The sequence below is a fragment of the Trichoderma breve genome, chromosome 1, assembly GCF_028502605.1.
Source record: "Trichoderma breve strain T069 chromosome 1, whole genome shotgun sequence".
Taxonomy (NCBI): Eukaryota; Fungi; Ascomycota; class Sordariomycetes; order Hypocreales; family Hypocreaceae; genus Trichoderma; species Trichoderma breve.
In genome coordinates this window covers 3897465-3923799 of record NC_079232.1, presented here as the reverse complement: position 1 = coordinate 3923799, position 26335 = coordinate 3897465, and the positions used below count along the sequence as shown (strand labels likewise).

The following is a 26335-nucleotide window of genomic DNA, read 5'->3' as shown; positions in this document are numbered from 1 at the left end:
AGATCTTCAGAGGGTCGCGTCGTGGCCATCCATCATGCCTGATCATGGCACCGGCCAGAAGTTCACCACCGCCACCACCATAGTAGCAGGTGTCGCGTCTATAGTAGCAACGCTACTATCGGTGATGTAAGCTATCCGTGCTCTTCTCCTGGCCGCGCAGCTTGCTGACCAGCCTCGACAGCTCAATATGGCTCCAAGCAAAAAACTATCGCAAGCCGCTGCTACAGCGCTATGTCGTCCGCATTCTACTCATGGTGCCCATATACTCGATCGCGTCGTGGACAAGCATGGTTTCCTTAAAGGCCGCCGCCTTCGTTGACCCTATCCGAGACATCTACGAGGCGTTTACCATCTACACCTTTTTCCAGCTTCTTATCAACTACATGGGCGGAGAGCGAGCGGTCATCATCATCACCCACGGTCGGGCCCCAGTCCATCATCTGTGGCCCATGAACCATTTCCTGCCCAAGGTGGATATCTCAGACCCGTATACCTTCTTAGCCATCAAGCGGGGCATCCTTCAGTATGCATGGCTCAAGCCCATCCTGGCTGTCGCAGCCATCATCATGAAGGCTACAGGTACCTATCAGGAAGGATACATTGGAGCTAAATCTGGCTATTTTTGGAGCGGTATCATCTACAACATCAGTGTCACAGTCAGCCTGTACTCTCTGGGACTGTTTTGGGTTTGCATGCACCGAGACCTGGTACCGTTTCGGCCGGTCCCCAAGTTCTTGTGTATCAAGCTTATCATCTTTGCTTCCTATTGGCAGGGATTTTTCCTGTCGATTCTAGTCTGGCTCAATGTCATCCCCGACGACGTTCAGGGCTACACCCGCGACAACCTTGCTGCGGCTATCCAGGACGCTCTGATCTGCGTGGAAATGCCCATTTTCGCCGTCGCCCATTGGTATGCCTTTTCTTGGCATGATTTTGCCGACAACCGCATCCAATCGGCTCGTATGCCACTCAATTATGCCTTCCGTGACGCATTCGGAGTCAAAGACCTCATTGAAGATTCCAAGGAGACATTTAGGGGAGACAATTATGGTTACCGATTCTTCGACTCTGGAGACAGGATCATGGCTCATGAAGACTCCAGGTCAAGATTTGCTAGATTACAAGAAGGGATGCGGTACGAACGCGGAGGTAAAGGGAAATATTGGATTCCCAAACCAGGAGAGGTGAATGCGACATCGCCGTTGCTGGGCAATGGCAATGGATCCTCCAGTTCCACTCGCCCTGATCAGTTGAATGAGAACGTACATGGCACATTTGAGGAGCCTGAAATTGACGCCGATGACGAGCATCTGTATGACAACGCCCGGCAGCTAGAATATGGGGACTGGAATGTAAGTTGTCAGCCCGTTTCCGAACTGTTCATGTTACTGTGCTTACACTGCGTGAATAGTACCCAGTCGTTACTGCGAGCGAGCCGCTCAGGGAGCGCTATGCCTCCTGGGCAAGCAACTCAGAAACCAGGCTCTACTCTTCTCCATCTCACGCCCCTACGCCATCACGTAACAACTCAGCCAGTTCATTGCGCCAGCAGGACCAGCACACCGAATCAGAGCAACCGCCTCCAGTGGTCGTTATCAAGAAGAAGAAGAAGTCCAAGAAGACTGTACAGCACACAGAACCGAGTCCATCTGATGTAAAACCTCATCAGGAAGACCAGAGCAGTGCTAGAGCAACACCGAGCTACGATGGCAACCAGAGTCCCGCCATAGAAGAGCACCAGCCGTGGGCATCTACCGAACACGAAGATGTACACGACCAAACGCCCAGGTATCAAGTTCCAGACTCTGATGAATTCCGCAACGTTTGGGATGGCGATAAATAAGCGCCTTTGGTTTTGTTTTGTTGCTATGGAAAAGAAAAGAAAAATAACTGCTAGAAGAGTTTCAAATCTATGTGTCTACCCTGGGCCAGACAGGCATAGCGAGGCGTTCTTTGGGTGTCGGAAATTAAGGAGGGGGGAAATACCAGATTTGTTTTCTTCTTGATGTATGCGGATATGTACTCATTATATACCAGCCGCTATTCATTCAACTATTACTATTCAGCTTGCTCTTTTTTCTGTTCTTTACTCTCTACCTCTTCCACCAGACACATGTTTTGCTCAGTCATATTGACCAAAAAGGCAGGTTTTGAAGCGTGTAGCTACCAATTTTTTCAATATACTACTGCTACTTATATACTATATCCATTTTATACTCCTCCTTCTCTTCTTTATTCTGTATATACACCATCAAGACTTAGCTCGCCTTGGACATGTCAATCAATATCTTCCTCGCATTCGCCGCACTCGCACTCCCAGGACTCGGCGGGGTCGGCCCAGTCGTCCAGTTCGTAGGCGAGCTGCCAAGCACAAAATCAAGAGTTCCGCCGTTGGCAAAGATGTCGTACCAGCTCACCCAGCTCTTATTCCACGTCTTGCCATTAACCTTGAGCGACTGAACATAGTAAACATCTTCGCTCCCGCCGGTAGTAGTAATCTTGAGCGTTTTGCCACCGCCCAAGGAAATAGTCAGGTCAGTGAACCAGGGAGATCCGATGAGAAAGGTAGTCTGACCCGTCATGGGGTACAAGCCGATCATATTCCACAACAGCCACGACTCCATGGCTCCAGCGTCGCTGTTTCCGGGTAGGCCACCCGGCGTGGGCTTGTAGTACGATTTAGCAATGAAGCGACTTCGTTTGACGGCGAGATCTTGTCTGTTGACGAAATTGTACAGATAAGGGGTGGCGAAACTGGGTTCGTTGCCAGGGTTGAAGATTGTGCTACCAAACGCGCTGTTGCCAGAGTAGACACCGGGTTGGAAGGTCATCTCGAGGCGCTGCACGAAGGTGTCTGCTCCGCCAGAGTACTGGATAATGGTATCTAAATCGTGGTGAGCGTTGAAAGAGTATTCCCACGGGAGAGCCTGGTAGTAGTAATCTGCCCAATAGCAGCCACCGCAGGAGATGGGATTTTGAGAGATGAAACCGCTGGTGTTTCTGGGACCAAGGAAACCCGAGAATCCGAGAGCAGTCATGTTAGTGTTCCAGTGATTGCGCCAATTGTGTGATCTGTTATAATATTTTTGAAAGTCATTCTGAAGTCCAAGGCCGTTGGCAACGGTAGCCAACATAAAGTCATTGACCGAACTGCAAGAGAGGTTAGAACACGCAAGCTTGAATGCTATAAGCGGATCGACTTACTATTCAACAGCTCTGCTAACAGACCGTCCAAACGAAGGAGTGATGTAGCCATATTTCAACCAATCTGGCAGGGCACTTCTCCCTTCCTTGGTCGAGCCTGTAGGGTCTCGTGGATCATTGTTGTTTGGCGGAACGACTTCAGCATTCTTTACCATGGAAGCATAGGCACCTTCCCAGTCGACTTTGCCACGAACACCCTTGACAAATGCATCGGCAAAGACGTTGTCGCTGTTTGAGCCTCCTTGGACGGCGCCATTCCAGAATGAAGAGCGAGCGTCCGAAACATAGCCTTCATGGCGGTAAATGTCTACCATGGATCTGAGAAGCTCTTCATGGTATGCAGGCTGAAGGATGTGGAGTAGAGACGTTGTGCATCGATGCTGTAAGACGGTTAATCACAGTCCGTTTTCAAAATGAACGCGCAGCTTACAGTATCCCAAAAGGTGAAAATATCATCGTAGTAAGGCTCGCCAGACGTCCAGAGAGGATTTTCTCCTGTCTTGTTTGTCGGCAGTAGATGCATGAAATACAGGGCTGAGTAAAGCTGGTTCAGCTTAGTGACGTTAGTCTCGGTTGTTGTCACCTTTTGTAAGACTTGAGAGTTCCAGGCATCTCGAGTTCCTTGACGAACAGTCGCTAGACTGGTTCCCTGAGGAATCTCGGCTTTGACGTTGGCACAGGCTTGCGTCTCGGAGACGAAAGAAACTCCAACTCTAGAGATGACAGACTGCTGCTGGAATGTGAAGAGGGCACCGAGCCTTGCCGTTTGGGAGCTGTAGTTTGTCTTGTTGGAAAACTCAGCCAAGGTTGATGAGTTTAGGCTCGTTCCAATGAATGTTTTGTAAGTAGCTGGAGCATCGAAATATCCACAGAAGTACACTGTCCACGGGCCGGCTCTGTTCCATCCCTGCATTCAGTTCAGTATGTTGCTCAGATTTTCAAAAGAATGGGATCTCGGCTCACATTGTTATAGGTTCCGTTACCAGTATAATAGTAATATCCGGGCTTGGTGTCTTGACGGACATTAATGCTGCCTCCTAAGAAATGCTGCTCCAGCCCTTGGCCGCGGTAGGACGACAAAACATGAGACACGTCAACAAGCACATTGAGATCCTTGCCAACGCTAGGGAATGTGTACTGAAACAAGCCGGCCTTGTTGGTAGCCGCCATTTCCAAGACAGTTCCAGAGCCAAGACTTGCTTTGTAGTAGCCAATCTCGGTAAAATCAGGCGCGGCACGGGTGTCATTGATGGCGTCGCTCAGAGGGTTTGCAACAGTCCCAACAACGGGCATCTGAGAAACGACGCCGTATTTCGGTGCGCCTCCGGTGCCGCTCTCATGGAGCATCGTGAAGCCCGTGAAGTTGCCATTGGAAAGATAGCCAGAGTAAGCATCGGTGCCCGAGTACAGATCAGGACCGAGCTTGACCATGCCCAGTGGCCGAGAAACACCGGGGAAAGTGTTTCCGCCATTGATAGTCCCCGTCTATACACAGTCAGATTGGTTCAGTTGGACATGAGTTGCGGATTCAATCATTCACTTACACTGGTTAATACATAGCCAGCCAAGTCAGCGGAACGAATCGCAGCTGAATTGACCAGCGATGGGATCAACGGCAATAACAATAATGAAGAATACATTGCGACTACAAATATAGACAGTCCAATAGAACTACACAACATGCTCGCAACGACGATCCTCTGCACCCGTCCATCCTGCTGGACTTATATGCAACCCTCGGACCATGGATCTTACCCCCCTCCCTAGACAAAGTGCCCAAGGGCGGAAAGCGGAAAGCAACACGGCGATGCAAGCTCCGCACGAGAAGCTGCAATGGCATGGTTGCAACAGGCATCCCGAACACACACATACAGTCACGTTCTTGTAGGATCATCATAAGTGGGCGACGACTGAGAGACAACGTGGGATGTGCATGCCATGTGAATGGTCCAGAGGGGTAGCTTTGTGCTGGAATAGGCAAAACGCTAGTGAAAAAGGCCGGAGATCTGTGAGGAGAAAGGCATTCAAGTGCCGATGTGGCACAACATTAATATCATTTGAATCTTGAGATAATCGGAAAACATGCAGATGCGCGCTTTTACGTAGGTAAGGGGGATGCCAGGTCGGGAGAAAGGGTGCCGAGTCTTGAAAAGTGTGAGTGTCTCGGGGAATCCAAGACTTGGCAATAAGTCGTACGAAGTACTCGAAATTAGATTTGGCGCCGCTTCGGCCGTCTAGGGAGCCGTTCGAGCGACAAAAGGGCATCAAAAGAGCACGCGCCACCTAGGATGAAGCCGGTAGGTGAGTGTACAAACATGTCGCATGACTTGGGGCGGCTTAATGGGTGGCATCACGAACAGGATTGGCACAGCATAGGGTAGGATTCTCATCTCGAAGCACTATTTTGTTCTCGTGGTGCAAGCCCAAAACAAGTTAGGCCCAGGAACGCCGTGTGAGTTCCGGCTTGGTAGTGAGTCTTGGGGAAGCTGTGAATCGTGATTTGCCCGCTTCGTCTGTTCTCGTTGGCGTCTCTGTGATCCATGACATTTTTCCAAGAAGCGGGGTGTACTCCCAGTGCTTGAAACGAGCAGCATCAGATGAAAAGACAGACATCAAGCACCGAGTAAACTCACGAATACGGAGATATCTCGTGATTGGCCTGGATCTCTTCACATGCACACACAGGCCAAAGAGGCACAACAATGTGGGGGGTTTGCTCAGCCAGTTGTTGTTCTTCATTGCTTTAGACAGAGCCAAAAGGCAACGAATGGTTCGGATCGGAGAATTTCAGCCAATCTTGTCGCGTGGTCGGATTAACGTAGTGCCGATAGCCTAACCTTAGCGGCGTGCACAAAAAAGCGGGCGCTCATAAACTATCCGCACACAATGACCATATCATCTCGCACCACCAGCACTCCTAAATGCTGAGGCTCGGCACGCCCATATTGCGGATATGTAGGCGCGTATTTGCCCTCGAGTCCCTCTTTTTTCTGCATACCGCTTGCCACCGAACACCAGGCGGTCTGAATATTTTGTCGATAACGCGGGCAGAATCCATTAGGCCCACGTCTGAACCGTACTGCTGCTGCATTCCGCCTTTTCTGCCACCAGCCAGACAGGATCAACATCCAAGCTGCCTCGTCACTGAGAGCTTGGATTCAAAGCCAACGGGCGGAATCGAGTCGCCAGGCCCTTGTGCGCATCACTCCGCGAGCCGGGCGCCCCCAATCGAGGCCCGTCGTGCGCAATGGGTCGCAAGCCGAATCCCCTCATCCTCGAGTATTTCGTCCGCGGGCCGAAGCTCAACGACAACAGCAACCGCTATCCGCACACGTGCAAGCAGTGCGGCGAGAACTTCCCCAAGGGCCGCATCGACAGCCTGACGACGCACATCACCAAGAAATGCCCAGCCATCTCCGACTCGGACCGCATGCGAGCCTGCCTCGAGCTCCACGGCATCACCACCGCCAGAGCTGCCATCGACCGTCCTCAGGGCGGGGCCCAGGTCAATGGCCAACCCACCGCTCAGCTCGCGCTGCCTCAGGGATGGAGTGCCCTCGAGACCCTCGCCGAGGCATCGCGCCAGGTCGATCTGAATGAAAACAATCGCGGCCAGCAGAAGACTTCTGAGACCCCTAATCCTGCTGCTGCTAATGGCGGCGGCTTTGTGCCAGATCGACTGGAGCTGCAGGAGCAATTCACATTGGAGAACCCTCCCGCTACGTACGATAGCCGTCCGCAGACAAGCACAAGCCTTAAGAAAGGCTTACAGCAGTCCCCTTCTCGCTCGACGCCGGGTGTGGGGGCTGACCTGGCAGCTTTTGCGGGCAACGCTGTCGTGCAGGTGCCGTCACCGACTCCTGAGCTCTCGCCAGAAGAACGTCTTCAGGCTCTCCTCCCCGCCAGCGAAACATCACCAGATCCATCCAATATCTCCGTCGCCGTTGCTGCCACAGCCCGCTTGAATCCGTCCTTTCTCGACCCCCAGCTTGTCACCACCGACATTCCACCGCCGACCTCGTCGCCTCCAACCGTAGAGACGCAGGCACCTATCGATCCAGTGCCAACCTCCTTGCCCACCACCTTGCCCACCTCCCTACCAACCACTCTCGCCGATACGAACGTTTCCCAGCCGTGGGGCGAAATGACATACTTGGCCACTACTACCCCTATTCCCTTGCTCACGGAGAATTCTCCAGCATTGCCTCTGATGAGCCGCGGTGGTGTTCGAATGGACACAAGCGATGGGCTCATCAACGGCAGGGCACGCCACGCACGGTCGAGATTTACTCCTGCCAGACGGAAGGAGGTTCAAGAAGTCCGCAAGATAGGCGCTTGTATTCGATGCCGGATCCTGAGGAAAAATTGTGGCAAAGGAACGCCCTGCGATACATGCCGCAAGGTTCTGGCACCCCGTGTCTGGAGGACTGGCTGTGTCCGCACTCGCCTACATGAACAACTCGACCTATATGCTGCTGGCGTTCAGGTCGTCCTATCTCAAAACCGTATCAACCTCATCAAAGATCAGCTCAAGCTCACCAACGACGGAAGCTTGATTGAAGTATCCCACTTTCCAGAGGCCGGCAAAAAGATTGTCTTTGGAGCCCTGGTTTATCCACTGGAGCCAAACGAAACACAGGCGGAGGCTCGTGGAGACAAGACCCCGTTTCACCAGGTCATCATGATTGACCAGGATTCGGAAGATATCCCAGCCAAGGCCGAATCGTACATGCGAGATGTGCTGACTACATTTATTGAGCGCGAGCCGTCAAAATTTATGAAAGTGACGCTCGAAGCTGCATGCAACCAGCTTTCAAAGGGGGAAGACGACCTTCTCAGGAAAGCTTTGGAACTATGGGGTCTCGTCGAGAGCATCGACCGCGAACGGCAGTGGACGATACTAGAGAAGCCAAGTACTGAGGGGGAAGAGCCGAGATGGATAAAAGAAGCACAAAACGAAAACGACGCAGACATTTACACCATGATTTGCATGCAGCTCAACGCCGCCGCGGAACGAAAAGCTAACAGCACCTCCAAAAGCCTGCTGAACCACATGGACAGGCTGCTCACTGACAGCAAGACAAAGGTTGGATTCAAGATTTATCTTACCGCCATCATCTTCCTCAATTGTGTGGAAAAGTCTACCTGGGCGTTCAAGGCTTGGGAGCAGGACCATCTCCGCCCAGGCTGGCCTCTTGAGCGAGACCCAAGCGTCTTCACCCAGCAGGGCGGCAGTTTAGCCGGACTGCTGAAAATGCTCTTGTCTATTCGCAAGGCGTTGCCCCAAACCCTGAGGGGTCTGGATGGGAAATTGACAGTTCAAGACAAAGATCCGGAAATCACGGAATACTTTCAGACCCTTGATCTTGATTGTAAGCCTCTTCTCCAAATCACTCAAATTTTGTGCTTTATATGCTAACCATGCTACAGTCGACACCATTGAAGCCCGCCAAAAGGCCTCACAATTCTCCCCTGCAGACTCACGTTCCCTCGAGCTGGCGTTTTGCTCCCATCTTTTACTTCCCAACCTCCCTGCCTAAAGACTTACGAGACATGAGACTACGACCTTGCGCAAACTTTTTTTTTCTTTTACTATTACTTTCATCACTCTAATTACCAAACATTCTGTGATTCTTCGATTTAGATAACTAAACTGACTTTGCCTCACTGGCGCAAAGAGGATTTCTTTACTACTTTTTTTTTTTGAGAGAAAAAAAGGGGGAGAGGCGCGCTTTTAGACTGGTGGGCAGGAGAGGAAAAAAGTACAAAACATGCACACTTAGACGGAACGCATTCACGATACGGAGGAACAAAATTTCAAGGGGCAACAGTCCCTCTTCTTTTTTTCATTTGTTCACCTTCCGAAACAAAAAACTTCGCATGACTCGGCGTTTGTTTCTGGTCCACCCCGTGGTTTTATATCGGGCTTTCATTTCACAAAAAGCGAGGCACAAAAAAAAGCATGATAGATTGGCCTGCTCGGATTTACTTTTATTAACCCTTTTGTATGGTGGGGAGATTTTTCATCAACATCTCCCCTGTTCTTTTTTTTCTTTTCCCTTTGTGTATTTATTTTATTTCAAATTACATAGAGCGATGGCGCAATGGCGTTCTAAGACGCCCACGCGCGCTGATTGATTTTTCGAAACCATTTGAGGGCGGTTAGCCAAATATGCAACTTCAGTGGCCAAGTTCACATCAATAAGTTAGACGATTTATACTCTTTCTCCTTCATATACGTGAAATTTCCAACTCATCATTAATACTTGACATCTCTATAATGCCCCCTATAAACTTATATGCATCTACCTATCCATGAACCCCAACCTTCTAGGTCGGCGACATGCTCCCGCTATCCACCCTCGAAACGCCCTGCCCCGAGCGCTTCGGCTTCCTAAAGCAAGCGAATTCGTTCTTGCTTGCCTCCCTGAGCTTCTTGAGCACGTTACGCATCTCAGGAAGCTCATTCTGCAGCCTTGCGCGGGCGTCATTGTCCGTACGGCTGTCCAGCTCCTGGTAAATCTGGCTCTGTAGCTCCGAAGCCTTGTCGGTGGTATAATGGCTCAGCGTCTGAGCAATAAACTCAACGTCGAGTGTAGCCTGGATAAGAGCACTGAGAGAATAGCGAGCGCGTTTGCGGAACGCATCCAACAGCTGCAAAGACGTCTGCTCAAGCAAGAACGAAAGAACCTGAGGCGTAAGTGAGGCAGCCGTAGTGGAAACCTGGGAGTGGACGAGCACAAGAGTCAGAAGCGTCTCATATACGTATGGCTTCGCCGTCTGAGGCCGTTCGCCTTGCGCTGGTGCCCAATCATGGTCCGCGAGGCCAGAGTGGATGATTTCACGCAGCTTCTCAGTAGCTTGTTTAGTGTAGGATTGGAAGAGGCGAGCATCGATTTGGCCGAGCACATCCTTGATAGTCTTGGACTCATCCGTGAGCTTGACGGAAAATGCATTTTCAAACTGCGAGTTCAGGTTGGGGACTACTTGAGACCGTAGGGCCTGCAGATTGCTCAGGGTAAGGAGCATTCGGACGTTCTGGTGCCAGTGTTAGTTTGGAGATGAAATGGGGGAATAAAAAAGAAAAAGGATAAAAGGGGGGTTCAAGACTTACTCGGTCTCCAGCATCAAGAGTACTCTTGCCCACTGACGATGCAGCAACGCTGGAGATGACCCCATCCTGACCAATAGACCATTCGTCTTCTGTCTTCTTGACTGATCGCTCTGCATTCTCCACCATGCCGCTGAGAGCCTTGTACAAGGTGGTTACATACTGACTCCGAACCATCTGGAGCAGCTTGGCCGGCGGCGGCAAGACAATGTCACCAGCACCTGGCTTCGACATGGCCTCAGAGATGTAGAGAATCTTCTGCATGCCGGTGAGAAGAGCACCCTCGAATGCGGCAAAGCTGGCAGGCATCCGCGTAACATCTCCAGACTCGGCAGACGGTAGCCAATCTTCTATGAACTTGATGTTCTCGGCGTCCCGGTTCCACGCAGCGCACAGAGCCGTGACGCAACGCTCTCTGGATACACCAGTCAATGCCTTCAGCTGCTCAAGAACTTGGCCATTTCCCGAACGAATAGGATCAATGGTGGCAAGGTCAGAGGCACCTGAGCCGACCAGTGCTAGCATCCTGCAGAGATAGTACACTCCGCTGATGGAATTCGACCAAGGAGGCCAAAACGCTAGCTTTTCCCACGGCTCACCCTTCTTGGGGGAGGACGGTGGCGGGTTATTCGGGTCAAAATTGAATCGAGGATCGCGGGTGGAAGTTGGGCTCAGGGAATGGCCAAAACCGCCAGCTGAGGCGGGTGAGTTGGGTGAGACAGGAAGCGGCGAGAAGACCACACTAAGATCTTCAGGGGGCAATCCGGCAAAGAAGTCATGTACGTGTCCACGCAGCAAATCTACGAGTTCCACGATGCCCTTCTCAAGGTCCGTAACATTTTTTTGTGTCAGCTGGTGGTGTCCCTGAGATTCGTCATTGTAGCCCGTTGGTAGCGTCCTTTGTATTCTGCCTTCAATAAAGCCTTGTGCAGTCTGCCAAAATTCGAGGAGGTCCCCAAGAATGCCCTGAGGGGAGATGAGGCCGGTCAGAAAAGCAAGCATCTTCTCCCACAACTCAATGACGTCTGCGGAATCGCTCGATGTTGGTTTGCTGTCGATGCTCTGTCGGCCCAATGTGCGCAAATGAGTGGCCACAACCTTATTAGAGGGCTTCTCGCTACCCGCCAGCCTTCGGCGAAGCACCTCAATTTCGGCCTTTGTGTGCTCGGCGGTTGACTGAATCTTGGTTTTGAGGTACTCGTATCGACTCATTAGCCACACCCATATTGGATTATCTTCGACGCCAAGCTCCAGCAGCAGGGAAATCATGTCCATGTGCTGGTCTGGACCTCGGCCAACATGACTCTCGGATTTCGACAGTGTATGCAAGGTAGACAATCTCTTCCATGCATCCCGTTTGAAGCTTTGGATTTGGCGATCAACGTCATACCATACCCGGGCCGCAACCATGATCTGGTAGAGCTGGTCATCTTCTGGCATTTGGCGGTCAATGTACTTTGATACTTCGCGCGCATCGTCGGCAAACTTCCTGGCGCGGTTGTATGCCTCGACCAAGGTCTCGTAGTCTTTCCTCTTGATGCAGTCGGATATTATGGTGCTCAGCTCCAGTGGATCTTTGAACTGTTGTACGTATCTCTGAAACGATCTCAAGTGTTCCTCCTTTTCTCGACCTCCTAGAGCTGGTCCCCACACATCTTCAGCTTTGGCAGAAACGTCCAGCAGGGGAACTTTGATGCCCAAAACACCATATTCACTCTCTTTTATCAGCGCGTTCTTCTTTCGAGAGTCGGACGACAAGGCCAAGGGGTTGTTTAGGCCAGCCCTGCCAGAACGCAAGCTCGTTCGACTAGAATGGCGACCATGGATGGAAGATCTGCCGGTGTTGGCTTCGGTTCCACGATACTTCATCTCCTTATAAACATTGTCTATAGTTGCCTTTGCCTTGACGAATCTTTCAAAGTTGCTCTCCACGAGAACCTTGAGGGAGGCTGACTTTTGATCGATTGACTGCGAAAGCGTATCCAAGCCCTCGAGTAACGTGCGCGTGTCAGCGTGCTGGTGTATCTGTGACAAGAACAGGGTTGGCGAAAAGGTAGTCGAGGACAGCATGAATCGGTTGCCTATCAAGATGCGATCAGCCCCTGCTGAGGTAGACTCGGGGTGGTAGACTCAAGGTGGTAGACTCACGAAGTCGCACGTCATCCTGTGCCGGGAGTCCAATTTCTCTCAGCGAACGGACGACACTATCTGTGGTGCCTAGGGGGTCTGGTTCATCCTTCAAAACATGGTTGTTGGCAGCTCCTTTTCCCACCGCGGCCTTGCCATCGCCCGCGGCCGCCTCGAGGGCCTGATATCGCGACTTTTGCCGGCTGTGCTTCTTCGTGTCAGCTTCGTCCCCGGAGGAGTCGTCATCTTTCTCCGCAGGCCATTCGGAGGGGTATGAGGTGGGGAGCTGGTAGAATTCGAGGATTGTTCGCTCGTAATCGGACATGTTGTCGGCCTCGACGCAATCGCGGGGGGGGATGAAGCTCGCGAGCTTAGCTTGGAGACGGTATCAAGGATGGCAGAACAAGCCCATGCATGCGGCAGCAGGAGATTCAGATTGTTGGAGTTTCGTCCTGAGGGAATGGAAATGTGTTTTGGTGAGGAGCGTAAGGATTATTGCTTTGCTCGCAGCAATATCAGCTCCAGGATGCGAGCACGCAGCCGCTACTAAGGTAAGATGGGATGCAAGATCATGTATAGCGCCCAAGTTTAGCAGTTACCGTAGTTGAGGTACCGCTACCCCGTACTGCAAGAGACGCCAGCTGCAAACAAACCACAGCTACAGCCACCAGCCACAGCCAGTTCTGTGTTCAATTGTCGGGTTTCATCAGCCACAAGCCACAAGGGACCACCAGCCACACCCGCTGCCAGTTCCGATTCCATTCCCAAGTTGCAATTCCACCAGCCTCAATTCTTAATTTCTTTTGATTCCTTAGTCATGCGGGATTGGCATTTGATGGGTATTAGTACTAGCGTGCGCAAAAATCAAAAATCCAATCAAAATCTGCGACAACTCGGGGGAGGCCGAGGCAAGAAAAAGCTCAACCAATTAGGCGTAGCTCGGAGCCTGCAGCCGCAAACCGACCGGCTCCGAGGCGCCTGACCGAAGCGGCAGAGCGGAAGAAGCGTCGAAATGAGGGAAATTCCACAGGCGCGCCACAGGCCGTGTGGCTGGTGCGCTCCACTCAGCTCGCGATTGAGCCACTCGCAGCGCAGCAACCAAGGCTGAAGCGTGCATATCGCCGGCTTTCAGTGTCGCCCATGCCGGGCCCGAGCCAAAAAACTTTCAGATGGCCATGTTTATTCCGGACCTCTTTTATTCCCCTTAGATACCCTTTTTTCTTCACTTTCTCTCCTTCTTTTCTTCCTCCCTTGATAACCCGCTTCTCTTCTATATATTCTCGAGAGTATATACGTCACTCATCGTCACAATGCTGGCCATTCGCTCTCTCTCCAACCCTGCCAGGCACTGCCTGCGAGCAGCTCCCCGCGCTGCCGCCACCTGGTCCGTTTCGGTATGAAGCAACGGCGCAACGGAAGAGTCTCGATGGGAGTTGTTGGCTAACGTACCGTCCAGAACAAGCGATTCTACTCCCAGGAGCGTGTTGCCAAGTATGAGGGAACCAAGGACTCCAACGTACGTCTTTTCGACACCTAATATGCGCATTTCCCCCCAATCCGCGGCTATCTGGATGACTTGCTGCGTCTCACCTATGTCACCAAAAAATCGAGGGTGGGGGGAATAAAATTCACTCAAGGCGCAGAGCTTGGAACTGGTGCAGCTGTCCTGAACAAGATGCTTACAATGTGAATAGGGCAACTTCCTCGTCAGCTTGATCGAGGGTGACGGTATCGGTCCCGAGATTGCCCAGTCCGTCAAGGACATCTTCTCCGCTGCCAAGGTACGACAATCTTGATGCCACAGGATGGAATGATTCCGCAAGAGAAACAACACCAACGATGGCTAACAATGAGACATAGACCCCAATTGCTTGGGAGCCCATCGATGTCACCCCCATCATCAAGGACGGCAGGACCGCCATCCCCGACGCCGCCATTGAGAACATTAACAAGAACAAGATTGCTCTCAAGGGTCCTCTGGCTGTACGTACAGAATTATATTCTGGGCAATGGATATATTGTGCTGACACGCTTGACAGACCCCCGTTGGCAAGGGCCACGTTTCCCTCAACCTGACTCTGCGACGAACCTTTAACCTGTTCGCCAACCTGCGACCTTGCCGATCCGTCGCCGGCTTCAAGACCCCCTACGACGGTGTCGACACTGTCCTGATCCGAGAGAACACCGAGGGCGAGTACTCTGGCATTGAGCACGTTGTCGTCGACGGTGTTGTTCAGAGCATCAAGCTCATCACCGAGGAGGCTTCCGAGCGAGTCCTGCGATTCGCCTTCCAGCACGCCGAGTCCATTGGCCGCACCAAGGTCCGCGTCGTGCACAAGGCCACCATCATGAAGATGTCCGACGGTCTCTTCGTCAACGTTGCCGAGCGTGTCGCCAAGGACTTCCCCAACATCGAGTTCGACGCCGAGCTGCTCGACAACACCTGCCTCAAGATGGTCACTGACCCCACCCCCTACAACGACAAGGTCCTGGTCATGCCCAACCTGTACGGTGACATTCTGTCCGACATGTGCGCCGGTCTCATCGGTGGTCTCGGCCTGACTCCCTCCGGCAACATCGGTGACGAGTGCTCCATCTTCGAGGCTGTCCACGGTTCCGCCCCCGATATTGCTGGCAAGGGCCTTGCCAACCCCACTGCCCTGCTGCTCAGCTCCATCATGATGCTGCGCCACATGCGCCTCAACGACCACGCCAACAAGATCGAGAAGGCCATTTTCGACACCCTGGCTGAGGGCAAGGCTCTGACTGGTGATCTCGGCGGCAAGGCCAAGACCCACGAGTACGCCGCTGCCATCATTGGCAAGCTGTAAAGAACGAAAACAAGCGTTCTTTCATCACTTTTTGATACCTTTGTCACCTCTACCGCTGCCTTTTGCACACCACTGCAAAACTACGCAAAAATCATCAACCACACAACCCACCATTCCGCAAACTCATAAACAACTCACCCACGTAACTGGGGGCTGCTCCCATATGAACGTATAATCGAACGCCCCCAGTTTACTCGCGCCATACACCATCTTGTTCACTCTTAAAAAATATGTCACTAGGAGAGGATTTCATTTCATCACGGTTTTCCAAAAGTGTATTGAGATATAGCAAGCATTCAGTACCTTGAGGACCCAAAAAAGGGAGGGAGAGAGAGACAGGGCAGAAGCGGTTTAGAATATGTATGCATGTACAACTTACTAGAACGTATGTCGTTGCGTCGGTATTTAGGCTTCACTGCTTGAATATCCGTCCACGGCATGGCAAAATTACCAAAAACAAGTTTAAAAAATCAAGATTCTATGAGTTCGTGTCTTTTTTTGGCGTGTGATTCTGTACGCACTACGGAGTACTCGGTCAGTAGCTTCGTTTTCCATGCGGCAAGGATATCGCCGTCGGTATCAAGTCAGTCACACGAGCAGTAAAACCGTCATACCCTCACGTACGACATCCGACGTGCGTACGAGAAACACACAAACATTGGCCCACTGCAGTCAAAGAAGAAGAACTAGCGTCGCATAATTATTAATTTGTACTCACCTTTGCAACTTGCAGATATGACGTAGCTCAGTGTCTCCCAACATCAAACAAAAAGAAATCGTCCAACGTACGCCTATGAAGTCATGGTAAGGGTGTGTCACCGCATCAATAAGATCCGCCGGCCCATCCCATCGGTGCGGTAATAATGGGGTGTGGATGTGCCGAATTGGGCCATGAGATCAATTGATTAATGCGCGAGAGAAGCAGGGAGGCTGTGGGTGACATACAAGATATCCATCTAGCTGCCATGGTATGATATCAAGTGTACATCGGATTTGGGACTAAGAGGTGATAGAGTAGCCTGAGAGGGTGAACTAAGAAGATTGCATTGCAATTTGGTATTCGAGATGAGAATTGAAGATGTGTATGTTGGTATCTAGACCGTGAACTAAGGCAATAAAAAACAGAGATGGCTGATATAATACAAATACATGATTGATAGCAGATTTGATACAAAGAAAAAGAAAGGAACCCGCCGGATATCCCATCTGCAAAGAGTGCCGGCTAGAAACGGGAGATTGAAAAAGGTGCCCAAATGCCGCGCTCGTACAATAAAAAAACAAGAAGTGGTGTCGTAAATCGTGACGTCTCAGATCCCATTGTTCCCGCCCAATCCAGCCCAATCCGTGTGTGTCCATTTCCATATCGTACGCCCAGTAGATGACCAAAAAAAAATGTGCCCAAGATCCAACTCCGACTCAATGCAGGAAAAGAAAAAGAAAAGAAAAAAGCATAACCAATTGCTGTGTGACACCAGGATTCGTCTCCCAAGTGGCTGAGCAGGGCCAAGTGCACGCACTCACATGCATTTTGTCTCACCATGGCCGCATTCCAACCGATCGAAAGCGGCCATGCATAACCAAAACCATGGATGAACAAGACCCTTCCCTCTAGCTGAATAAAGACAAACCAAACAGACTGCCGGATCCTCCGCCCAGCACAGCGCAGGCTTCCCTCTCGTCATCGTCCCATCGTTTGTGGAGGGACCCGGGGCTGTAGGTCGATCCGCGACGATTAGGCCGACTGGGGTAGAAGATATGGATGCGGTAGCTCTCGCTGAATCTCGCCCACTTCCAGTCGCGCGGAGAGCGGCAAGATCCGAGCTGGTGGATGGCTCGGATGACGATACTGTGTGAATCGTCGGCACAAGGCTGGATCGTGATGTCATAATCCATCAGGCACAAGCCACACGATCCCGGAGCCTCGCGGCATGGGACGAGGCCATCGCCTCCAGCTGCGGGCTTCTTGAGCAGCTCGGGGATGGACTGGCGAAAGGGCGATGAGGCGGGAAATAGAGAAGTGTGCTCGCACAGCTTGATGTCGCGCGCGCCGGTGCACTTGCGGAACTCGGCCACATCTCTATTAGCGACTGTCAGAGCGTAGGTGCGCTGTAAGAATAGCTCGTCGTCCATAATCTTGGCCGACGTCGAGCATCGTATCGTCATCAGCTCTCGATGCTCGCTCTGCTCGGTGCACAGGTTGGCCAGCGGGATGCCGTATTCGGGCCCGTATAGGTGGCCGTTCATGGCTAGCCTGGCATGGGTGTAGCTCAGTGAAAAGGGGTTGCCGGTTGGAGAGAATCGATCTCGGCTCATACACTTGAGTCGTTTCCCATCAACGCCCAACTCGGGTCCAGAGTGAGGTCCAGTCGTCTCGTTGAAAGGATGAAGCCTGTTGCAAACATGGCAATAGACGGTTCCCTTGCCCAAGGGATCCTTTTCAATAATGGGGAGGAAACGCTTCTTTAGATATGGCGGCAGCGACTTGTAGGTTTGTGGAAACAGAGCATAGGTGCTCCGGCAGGCGAGCTTGAGACTGAGGAGTTCTGCATCATTGAGGTAGTCTCCGATGAGAAGCAGAACATCGGATGGGACGTCGAGAATGGGTGTTCCTTGAGGAGTTTGAGGAGCCTGGGGAGCATCGTCGACGGGTGAAGGAGGTGTAAATGCGCGGAACCAGCCGCCTCTACTCCAGAGAGTGGTGAGGAGCTGATCCATTTGTGAAGCTGGTCAGGTATGTTGGGTACTGATATCGCCACGAGGCTGTGGGGCTCTCAAGTTCGATGTTTGTTTGTGTGTTTGATGAAGATACGAGATTGTGGTCGGGCTTCGATCAAGTATCGCTATGAGTAACAGTGAGGCTCAAATCCTATGATGATCGGGAAGGAATTAAGGATAGATTGGAGAATGAGGAGAAAAACAAACATGGAAGAGATGATGATGGCACAAACTACTAGTGAAAGCTAGAGGAGCGGGCATCCGGCAAGCTTAAAAACAGCGAGGCGAAGCCACATCAGACTCGAGCAGTCCGGGGCGAAGCTCCCAGCGATGGGTATTGCCCAAACAGGAACCTTGTACATCTATAGCGGGGGGTGCAGCTGGGGGGTGCTGGCACAGGTACCGAGACCCCTGTAACCTGGCAGTTTTAGTGGGATTCTGCACCCACTCGCTGCTGCGGATACCTACGTGGACATGTACTCGTACCAACAATATACATCAAATGATATGGATGAATGGCTTTACAATATGCTTGGACAAGTGGTATTATAATGCAGAACATTTATATGCACTTTGTATATGATGTTTAAAAGATCAACAGCATTAGCGGGATAATAGATTGATGACACAATTCAGCATTAGTTTAAAACGTTGGGCGCAAAAGAGTGGCAGTCAGCCATGACGATGACCCAGAGCCGTGGAATCAAGACAAGGTCTCGGAATATCGCGTGCTGCAGTTCCATTTTCCGCCAGAGAGGCTGAGACTTTTTAACAGCCACAGGGTCTCTATCCAGGGAGAGACGACACCTAGTCACTGTAGCATCAGCAGCAAATCTATCCCGTCTTGCGAGTACCTACTGGACATTGACCACTAATCCATGCAAGTCGATGCCATGGTGTGCCGTTGCTGCTGCTGCTTCGTACAGGTACTAATCATACAAATACCACCTTGAATATGCAGCAGCCCTTGTCCGGAGCCACGGCGGACGGGATTCGGGCGCGTAACGCGCGCGCTGCGTACAGGTACAAGGTGGTGTCTGTCTCTGTTTGTCATCCACGGCTAGGTATAATGAAGCCATGCATCACGCCGGAATGTGATTCCATGCTGGCCGCAGCTCCAACTAGAATTGAACATGGAACCCTTGGCTCAGCTCTTATCAGCCAGCGTTTGCCAGCCCCTCTTATCAATCACGCAGCCACCGGAGAGTTTGCTTGATGCAATGTACAGGCACGTGTGGACTTGCATATATTGGTTACTTCACTGGCCAGAGCTGTGAATACAACCTAGATTCCAGCCATCAATATTGACATTGAACAATCAACTTTGATAGATTGATGCGGTGTATCCAATAGCGAGCAGCCTCTACCAAGGTGACCACTAATAGCCACAGTGATGCAGTCATGTGCGCTGCTCTAATCTATCAACCTTCCACTAACCTGCCTGTGCCCCTCACCAACATGGAATCCCCAGGCCAATAACATCAACCTCCTCCCGCCATCAGCCACAAAATCTTTTGCGCATTGCCGCATTCAGCAGGGTCACCACGCAGCAAATGTCTCTGATCAAACCAGTCTGTGTCCGGCGTAAATGGAGCAATTACTCGCATGTCGCCTGTCGCCGCCAGTTCTCACCCGGATCCGGGCCCTGAAGCTGGTCTAATCGAGGCGACGACGTCGAGCAACTGTCATGGTCTCGACCCAGCGCCACGGCATATCCTTGTCTATCAGCTATTCAGCTTTGCGGCTCCTCGCCCAGATTTCCAAGTTTTTTCAGCTTCTCTGCCGCCTCCATGGTCTGGAAGCCACTACTGGCAATATAGCGCACAATGTCTCACCTTGACGCAAAAATAGAAGCTTCTGAGGGGCAAAAGAAGACGAATAGAGGCATGGGAGCTCCACTACGAGTACATGTATTCTCCATACTAGCCTTGCTGCCCCAGGTCTGGGGGAGCACAGGAATGATCTAGCCTTCACCCATGTCCGTCAACCTGGAAGACAATGCAGAGGGAGAGAGTTTCGGAGCTCCGTTCCAAAAATACATGCCCACGCGGGACAGCTCTCCACGGCCGGTTGGGCAATCAATCCGCCATCAACTTCGTTTGGACGAGTTCCTTGAGACAACGATAATCGATGACCGCACAATCTCCTCTTGCTGTCCGTGTAAGCAGAGATCAACCCGGCTATCGCGGGTACCGGCGATCGACAACGGCGCCAACTCTAGCGTCGTGCTCAATGACTGGACCAAAGCTATTGATTGACCTTGGGTATATGCAAGGACTACATCAAAACGATCATCACAGGGAAGGCCACAACGACATCAACAGGGATGATTTCAATCTCATGAGGCAGCTCGTGTCACAGCCAAACAAGCCACAGCCTGATTCCGTCGACACGGCACTCTGGCGTCATGCCACCACCCTCGATCAGTCTATGCGGGACAGGAGAAGCAAGCCACAGTCACAGCTTCGCCGTGGGGTTGGAAACGTCTGATTTGCCAGCCTCCCGACACTCTGGGCTACTCATTCCGCCTTTATGAAACAATATCGATGCAGCAGGGCTTCCGTGTTACCGCTGCCGTACGACGGAATCCCTCTCTTACAAATCTAGCTCCGTTCTGCAGGCGAGTTCCGGTGCGCTTGGATCCTCTTCGAGCAGGAGAAGCCGTCACTTTCACACACTTGCGTGTTAATGCTATCGCCAATACATGAGAAGGAACGTGATCAAATCCACCATCACTCATAGGTCTTATACCAGGTAAATGCGTCGCATCTTTATCCTGGCCTAGCTGCACGAATATCAACGTTTCAACAGCAAACGATTTGTGTGAACCATGGACAATGGCATAAGATTGCCGGTTGAGCTTCTCGACATTGATCACGAAGCAGGAACCCAGGCAAACTGTACTACCGGCTAGTACATGCTACACCTGCGACATGCTACACCTGCGCAGTACACTGCCAGAAACAAGGCATCGTGCATATCCGTACGCTGCGCTATTGGTTTATATGTAAGCGTACATGAGTGCATTGTGAAAACACGGGAGCATACCGGTGGAGGCTATCCGACTCCGCCTCCACCCACCCATCACCAGCACATCAGGCCTTGTCCCGTCTTATTGTTTATCGACGGTGTCCAGCCGCCCACCATCAGGCACCAACCGATTCTCCACCTACGGATTGATACGGAGCGATTGGGATCCAACGATCGAAGCACTGCCCTGGATCGGCCGATGCTACGATCCTGAGCAGCTTTCGGAGTGTTTTCAAGTATCCAAGCCTCCAAAGAACCTAGCCTATCCTTTCCGCCAACGCCTTTATGCTGGTTATACACGTAGTGTATTTTACTACGGCTCTGTCGAGCCGGTATCGTGAAGATAGATGCCTTAGCCAAGTGTCTGTAACCAGCACTGTCTGAACAGTATATGAAATAACATCATGTCGGGACAGTACATCCTTCTACTGTTCTGTGTAGATGTAGCTTCCGGTTCTATTCTCTCTTTTAATAAATATGTAAGTGGAGGAACTTTAGAAGACATATCAGTACATTACTGATAAAGGAAAGTACCACCGTCAAAGACTGCACTGTCATGGTGGGGTTGCGGGTCTTATATGTTTTTGAGGTTATACTGAAGGCCAATATCACTTCCACCAATACTGTACATAAAACAAACAAACAAACAAACATTTGCCAAATAGGCGCATTTCTGTCAGCTTATCTATATTGGCCTGTAATGGCATAGTGCATACTTGTTCCATCAGTGGTTCCATTATTGCAGGACCATGAACATCTATGAATAGTACTTCAATTTCCCGAGGCACTAGATAATTTTCTAGGCATCGAGAACAACCGAACAAGAATGAACCAACAGCAGCCCCAGAAAGAACAAACATCGCCCCAGGCCATAAAATCCAGCCGAAAGAGTGTCCAATAGCCATGCCAGACTGTCTAACAGCCACACGAGAAAATCAATGAGAAGCGCCAGAAGATAGCTACAAGTTCCCAACAAAAATCGCCCTAGGGTGTAAAAAGCGGGCGAAAGAGTGTCCAATAGCCATGGTAGACTGTCTAACAGCCATACGAGAAAATGAAAAAGATGCGCCAGAAGATAGCTACAAATTCCCAACAACGAAAGCATTAGCGCGGCAACAATAACCAATGCAGTGCACGTCATGAGTATCATCTTTCTGTCGTGCTCAAGCTGCCCGTCAGCTTTCTCCTTCGGGTCGACAAAGTCTGTCGGCGGTTTCCAGCCCTCGTTGTGAAATAGCGAGGGATGGGCTGTCTTCTTTATATCAGATTCATCTTTCGCCTTGTTATCATCGCATGGCTTAGTCTGTTCGATGGGGCCCGTTGGTATTTTCCTGTTCTCGGTATCAAATAGCGAGGAATGGGTTGCTTTGCTAACCCCAACTTTCTCTTTAATCTCGTTATACTTGAACCGCTGATTCCGGTGGGGAGATTGCGTTGATGCTTTCCGCTTCGCACTGTCAAATGATGAAGAACGGATTGTCTTCTTGACATCAGGTCCATCTTTATCTCCATGGTTTTTGCACGGCTGGTTCAGGTGAGAAAAGGGTGTTGGAATTCTCCAACTCTCGTCACCAAATAGTGAGAAAAGCCCCATTGATTCTAGGCCACACCCAGTTCCTCTGATTAGGGCCATGTGCTCGTTAAAAGACTTATACATCGCTATATTGAGTTCGTGCTCTTGTATTACCGGGAGTGCTGTGAATATTACGTTAGTTATATGAATATTAGATGTAAGGGATGGCGGAATTAACCATGTGCAAGCATGTCCTCTGATCCCCGGCATGCTTCTCCAAAAAATGGTGCAATGGTTTGTATCGACTTGAGGCCCCATTCTTGGGCCAGCCTCATCCACTTTAAAAACATCCAAAACCTAGAACATGACTGCCGTTGATACCCGTCTAAAAGGCAGGCAAGTTTGTTACGGCGAATCGATTCATATTCCGGGGATTCCCAATCTAAATCCACACATCTGGTCCAGATCTGGAGCATGGTATTGGCTATTGCCATATCTTCATCAAAAGTCGCCACTGTCCCACCTACCACGCACGATTAGCATCTCCAGTAAAGATATAGATGAAGAAGTGTAATCGTACCCAGTCTTTCATAAATTTCGTCAAAATTAGAACCCATGCCGTCCTTCCCTGTCCTCGCCCCTTCCAAGAACCGCGCTCCAGCAATGTTCTTAAGCTGGAAGTGATTCAGGTCGCGATCCTCACTTGGCCAAAAGATTACTTTGGGGTTAATCTCCCTTCCTTCACGTAACATAAACTGAGACAAGCCTTCAATGTACTTTATCTGCTTAGGTACGTTCTTTCCCGTTAAATTTTTCCCTACCTCGCACGGTTCTGTTAAATACCATTCCATCAAGTCCAGGAAGATGTCTTTCCGATTGAAAATGATCCTCGAGCCATGGAACGCGTGATCAATTAGGAGGCCATTGATGATTCGGACATGGCGAGTAGGTATTTTGAAGATTGTAAAGCAGAAACTGTCATTTATATCCAAGCGGTGGTTCCGTCCAGATCTTGGCGCTAGCCTCCCGTTGACTATTTCCATATAGCTATTTGTTGCTTTTCGGATAGGGAGATCTTCCAGGATAGATTCAATTCCGCTCTTGCCATAGAGAGAGTCAATCCACAGCTGCCTCTGGAATTGCCGCCACTCCTTAATGGCCGGATCCGCATCCTCAAGGGGCTCAGGCAGATAGGCAGACCGTAGGACTATTATAAGCCTCGGAGAAATCGGTGCAAATCTGTGAAAGCAAGGACCCATACTGGTATGCTTGCCTGTACTAACATCAAAATAAGCAACAGTCCGCCCCTCACGCACGTTATAGCAATTGTCTGTAAGAACAAACTCTTCATCATGGTTTGCTGGTGTGCAGATAGCCATGTACAAATCGCAGATGTGGTCAATGAACGAATCGGCAATAGGGAAGTAAATGCTCTCGCAAATGTGCCGTTTCCAACATCCCTTTGTGTCAATGTCCAAATCTATAATCGTCTCCAAGCTCTGAAACCAGACATCAATCGGTTTGGTGAAGCCGTGCTTTGTCATGTAGTGTTGTAAAAGCTCCTTGTCGCCATCATCATAATCCTGCATGCTGTCTACGTTGTACTTTCGGTGGTATTGCTCTCCACGATCGGCGAGTAAGAAAACGAACTTTCGCAATACATCTTTCTCCGTTCTCTTCAGCCATATAGCCGGCTTTCCATCTTGATAGGCCTTGATAATTTTGCGATAGATGCAGCTCGCTTTGTTCTCAAAGACGGCGAACTTTTTCTCAAGATGACCATGGTCTTGCAACGGTTTTGTCGGATTCACATACATATTTTCCAAGCCACAAGTACGCCTTACCGAACTTTCATCAAAGGAAAATTCATCATCAGATAGGCAAAGGCTGTTCACCGCTTGGTCTCCAGGGTACATCTTCTTCTTGTGGTCGCGCTTCTTGGATTTCCCCTCTTTAGACTTTCCGGGGGGTGCATATTTGTGAGAGAAGTTTCTCAGTAGGAACTGAGGAATGAAATGTTGATACTCTGGCTTGTGAGCTTCTTCCATGCTTGGCCTGACTGGAGATTCAGCCCATGTATCGACACAAGTTATGAGATTGGAATCGATATTGAACCCCCGCTTCTGATGTTGGGCTGAAAGCATGAGCGATCGTGAACATTGCTGATTGGTTGTCGGTCCATACTTCTTCCGTAGTACTTGGCGTTGCATTTGTGGCCTTGTTTGGTTGGCTGCCGGCTGCCTTTCCAAAGCCCAGTGTTCCCTGTCTCATTAAGCGAGTGACGAGGCTGTGGTTGGTTGATGCCCGATGGGAGGCCTCGACAAACCGAATTTTCCTATCTGCTGTATAGATACAATAATCGAGCATCAAGTACCACTGATAGATGTTGGGGTAGGAAGAGGAGAAGCACACCTCCAGCAGCGGTGTACTGGCACCGCCACGAGCATAGCCTCTACCAACACATGTCTGCTCAGTTACTATTAGGTCTACAATGTGACCAAGATACTTTGACGCCAAAGCAGAACCAATGCCAAACACATCATAGGCGTACAAGTAAGTTCATCCGTGCATGTTGCGCTCACCAGCGGTAGAGATAGCCTCGTGATGCCGCCGACTTCGGCCGCTTCAGATATCAGCCCAAGCCCGAATCCACGAAACCACTGTAACTTACACCAAGTCTGAATCAACCTCTATCAACAAAACAGCACTCACATATATATCTTCCTTGTCCCTTGCCGATTTCTCCATTGGGAATGTGTTATCACCTACGGCATCAAAATTGTCACAATACTTGGTACCTAGTAGGAACAAGTACAAGAACTCGATGCCACTACCAAGGTCAAGGATTCTATCTACATCAAATAGGAGGGTGTGTCGCCTACTTCATCCTGCTGGAAATCCTGACAAAAGCTGCGACACATGTGGGCTGATGTGACGACACAGCCCGAAGTCCTACTCTACGATGCATCTTGGGTTTCTCTATGCACGTACAGTGATACGATGACTGGCCAAGCCTTCCTGCTTCGCCATCTCATTTCGTGCCAATTATGATCATCACAAGCAATTCCTAAACTTCTCATGTCTCATTCAGGCCTTAGTTATCTCAATTATTCCTCTTTTTCGTACCTAGGTAGTAAATAATGTAGCAGCGTGGGGGCAGCACAGAAACCATAACATACCCTACACTGTTCAAACACAACATGATCGCAAATTTTCCCTTGCATGGCTTCCCACGGACAAATTCTCACTCATAACGAACACATTTTCCTTCTCCTCCGGGCATATACATGCATATATCTATCTTTGTGTGATTCAAGGTGGCCAGTGGAAGAGGCCAAAGCAACACACCCTAAATCCCACCTCCGCCACATTACTGCCAATCAAACATGTCCTTTAAAATGTATGTAAGGTCGAGTTGCCAGGGATCTCCCTGCAATATTTTTCAATACTTCAATACAAGTTCCAAAAGAAGATAATACATTGCACTTCTTTTCTTAGCCACACTTCTTGCAACATGCAGGACAAGCACATGCAAGGAAGGGCGTCTATATCACTCCTCAGAAGCCACTGCTATCTTGATTCTACCCATCCACGTATAGAATCTATCACTCATGTACACATCGACCACTTCAGTAACTCATCCTTCTGAATTCTTTTTCACTGTAACTAAACTACTTGTAATTCTCTCCTACCCAAATCCGAAAATTGTAACGCAGCATCCCCGTGGATATTTTGTTGCGCTTCGCTAATAGACGCCTTGTGCCGTTATGCCCTATATCTGAGCCCCAACCGGCTCGCCCAAAT

General features: G+C 50.4%; 7 protein-coding genes across 7 annotated transcripts; 3 read left to right on the top strand and 4 right to left on the bottom strand.

The window, feature by feature from the left end:
• Nucleotides 1–34: 34 nt before the first annotated feature.
• On the top strand, nucleotides 35–1843 carry T069G_01184 (organic solute transporter ostalpha domain-containing protein; the record flags this gene model as incomplete). The annotated part of the gene is made up of 4 exons (XM_056168394.1): nucleotides 35–126; nucleotides 182–1352; nucleotides 1412–1520; nucleotides 1587–1843. 4 exons carry the CDS (start codon nucleotides 35–37, stop codon nucleotides 1841–1843), a joined length of 1629 nt encoding a protein of 542 aa, XP_056033710.1.
• Nucleotides 1844–2258: 415 nt separating this feature from the next.
• On the bottom strand, nucleotides 2259–4844 carry T069G_01183 (glycosyl hydrolase family 92 domain-containing protein; the record flags this gene model as incomplete). The annotated part of the gene is made up of 5 exons (XM_056168393.1): nucleotides 2259–3150; nucleotides 3205–3584; nucleotides 3635–4111; nucleotides 4168–4689; nucleotides 4749–4844. The coding sequence occupies 5 exons, from the start codon at nucleotides 4842–4844 to the stop codon at nucleotides 2259–2261; spliced, it is 2367 nt and encodes a 788-aa protein (XP_056033709.1).
• Nucleotides 4845–6451: 1607 nt separating this feature from the next.
• T069G_01182 (uncharacterized protein) lies at nucleotides 6452–8744 on the top strand (the record flags this gene model as incomplete). The annotated part of the gene is made up of 2 exons (XM_056168392.1): nucleotides 6452–8576; nucleotides 8635–8744. 2 exons carry the CDS (start codon nucleotides 6452–6454, stop codon nucleotides 8742–8744), a joined length of 2235 nt encoding a protein of 744 aa, XP_056033708.1.
• Nucleotides 8745–9534: 790 nt separating this feature from the next.
• T069G_01181 (exocyst complex component sec5 domain-containing protein) lies at nucleotides 9535–12767 on the bottom strand (the record flags this gene model as incomplete). Its single annotated transcript, XM_056168391.1, has 5 exons — nucleotides 9535–10242; nucleotides 10319–11377; nucleotides 11441–12098; nucleotides 12180–12396; nucleotides 12464–12767. 5 exons carry the CDS (start codon nucleotides 12765–12767, stop codon nucleotides 9535–9537), a joined length of 2946 nt encoding a protein of 981 aa, XP_056033707.1.
• A 985-nt stretch (nucleotides 12768–13752) lies between these two features.
• Nucleotides 13753–15273, top strand: T069G_01180 (isocitrate/isopropylmalate dehydrogenase domain-containing protein; the record flags this gene model as incomplete). Its single annotated transcript, XM_056168390.1, has 5 exons — nucleotides 13753–13836; nucleotides 13899–13958; nucleotides 14137–14223; nucleotides 14303–14425; nucleotides 14482–15273. The coding sequence occupies 5 exons, from the start codon at nucleotides 13753–13755 to the stop codon at nucleotides 15271–15273; spliced, it is 1146 nt and encodes a 381-aa protein (XP_056033706.1).
• Nucleotides 15274–16881: 1608 nt separating this feature from the next.
• On the bottom strand, nucleotides 16882–17988 carry T069G_01179 (uncharacterized protein; the record flags this gene model as incomplete). Its single annotated transcript, XM_056168389.1, has 1 exon — nucleotides 16882–17988. The coding sequence occupies one exon, from the start codon at nucleotides 17986–17988 to the stop codon at nucleotides 16882–16884; it is 1107 nt and encodes a 368-aa protein (XP_056033705.1).
• A 4427-nt stretch (nucleotides 17989–22415) lies between these two features.
• T069G_01178 (uncharacterized protein) lies at nucleotides 22416–24579 on the bottom strand (the record flags this gene model as incomplete). Its single annotated transcript, XM_056168388.1, has 5 exons — nucleotides 22416–22472; nucleotides 22706–22713; nucleotides 22770–23054; nucleotides 23112–24294; nucleotides 24376–24579. 5 exons carry the CDS (start codon nucleotides 24577–24579, stop codon nucleotides 22416–22418), a joined length of 1737 nt encoding a protein of 578 aa, XP_056033704.1.
• Between the last annotated feature and the right edge of the window lie 1756 nt (nucleotides 24580–26335).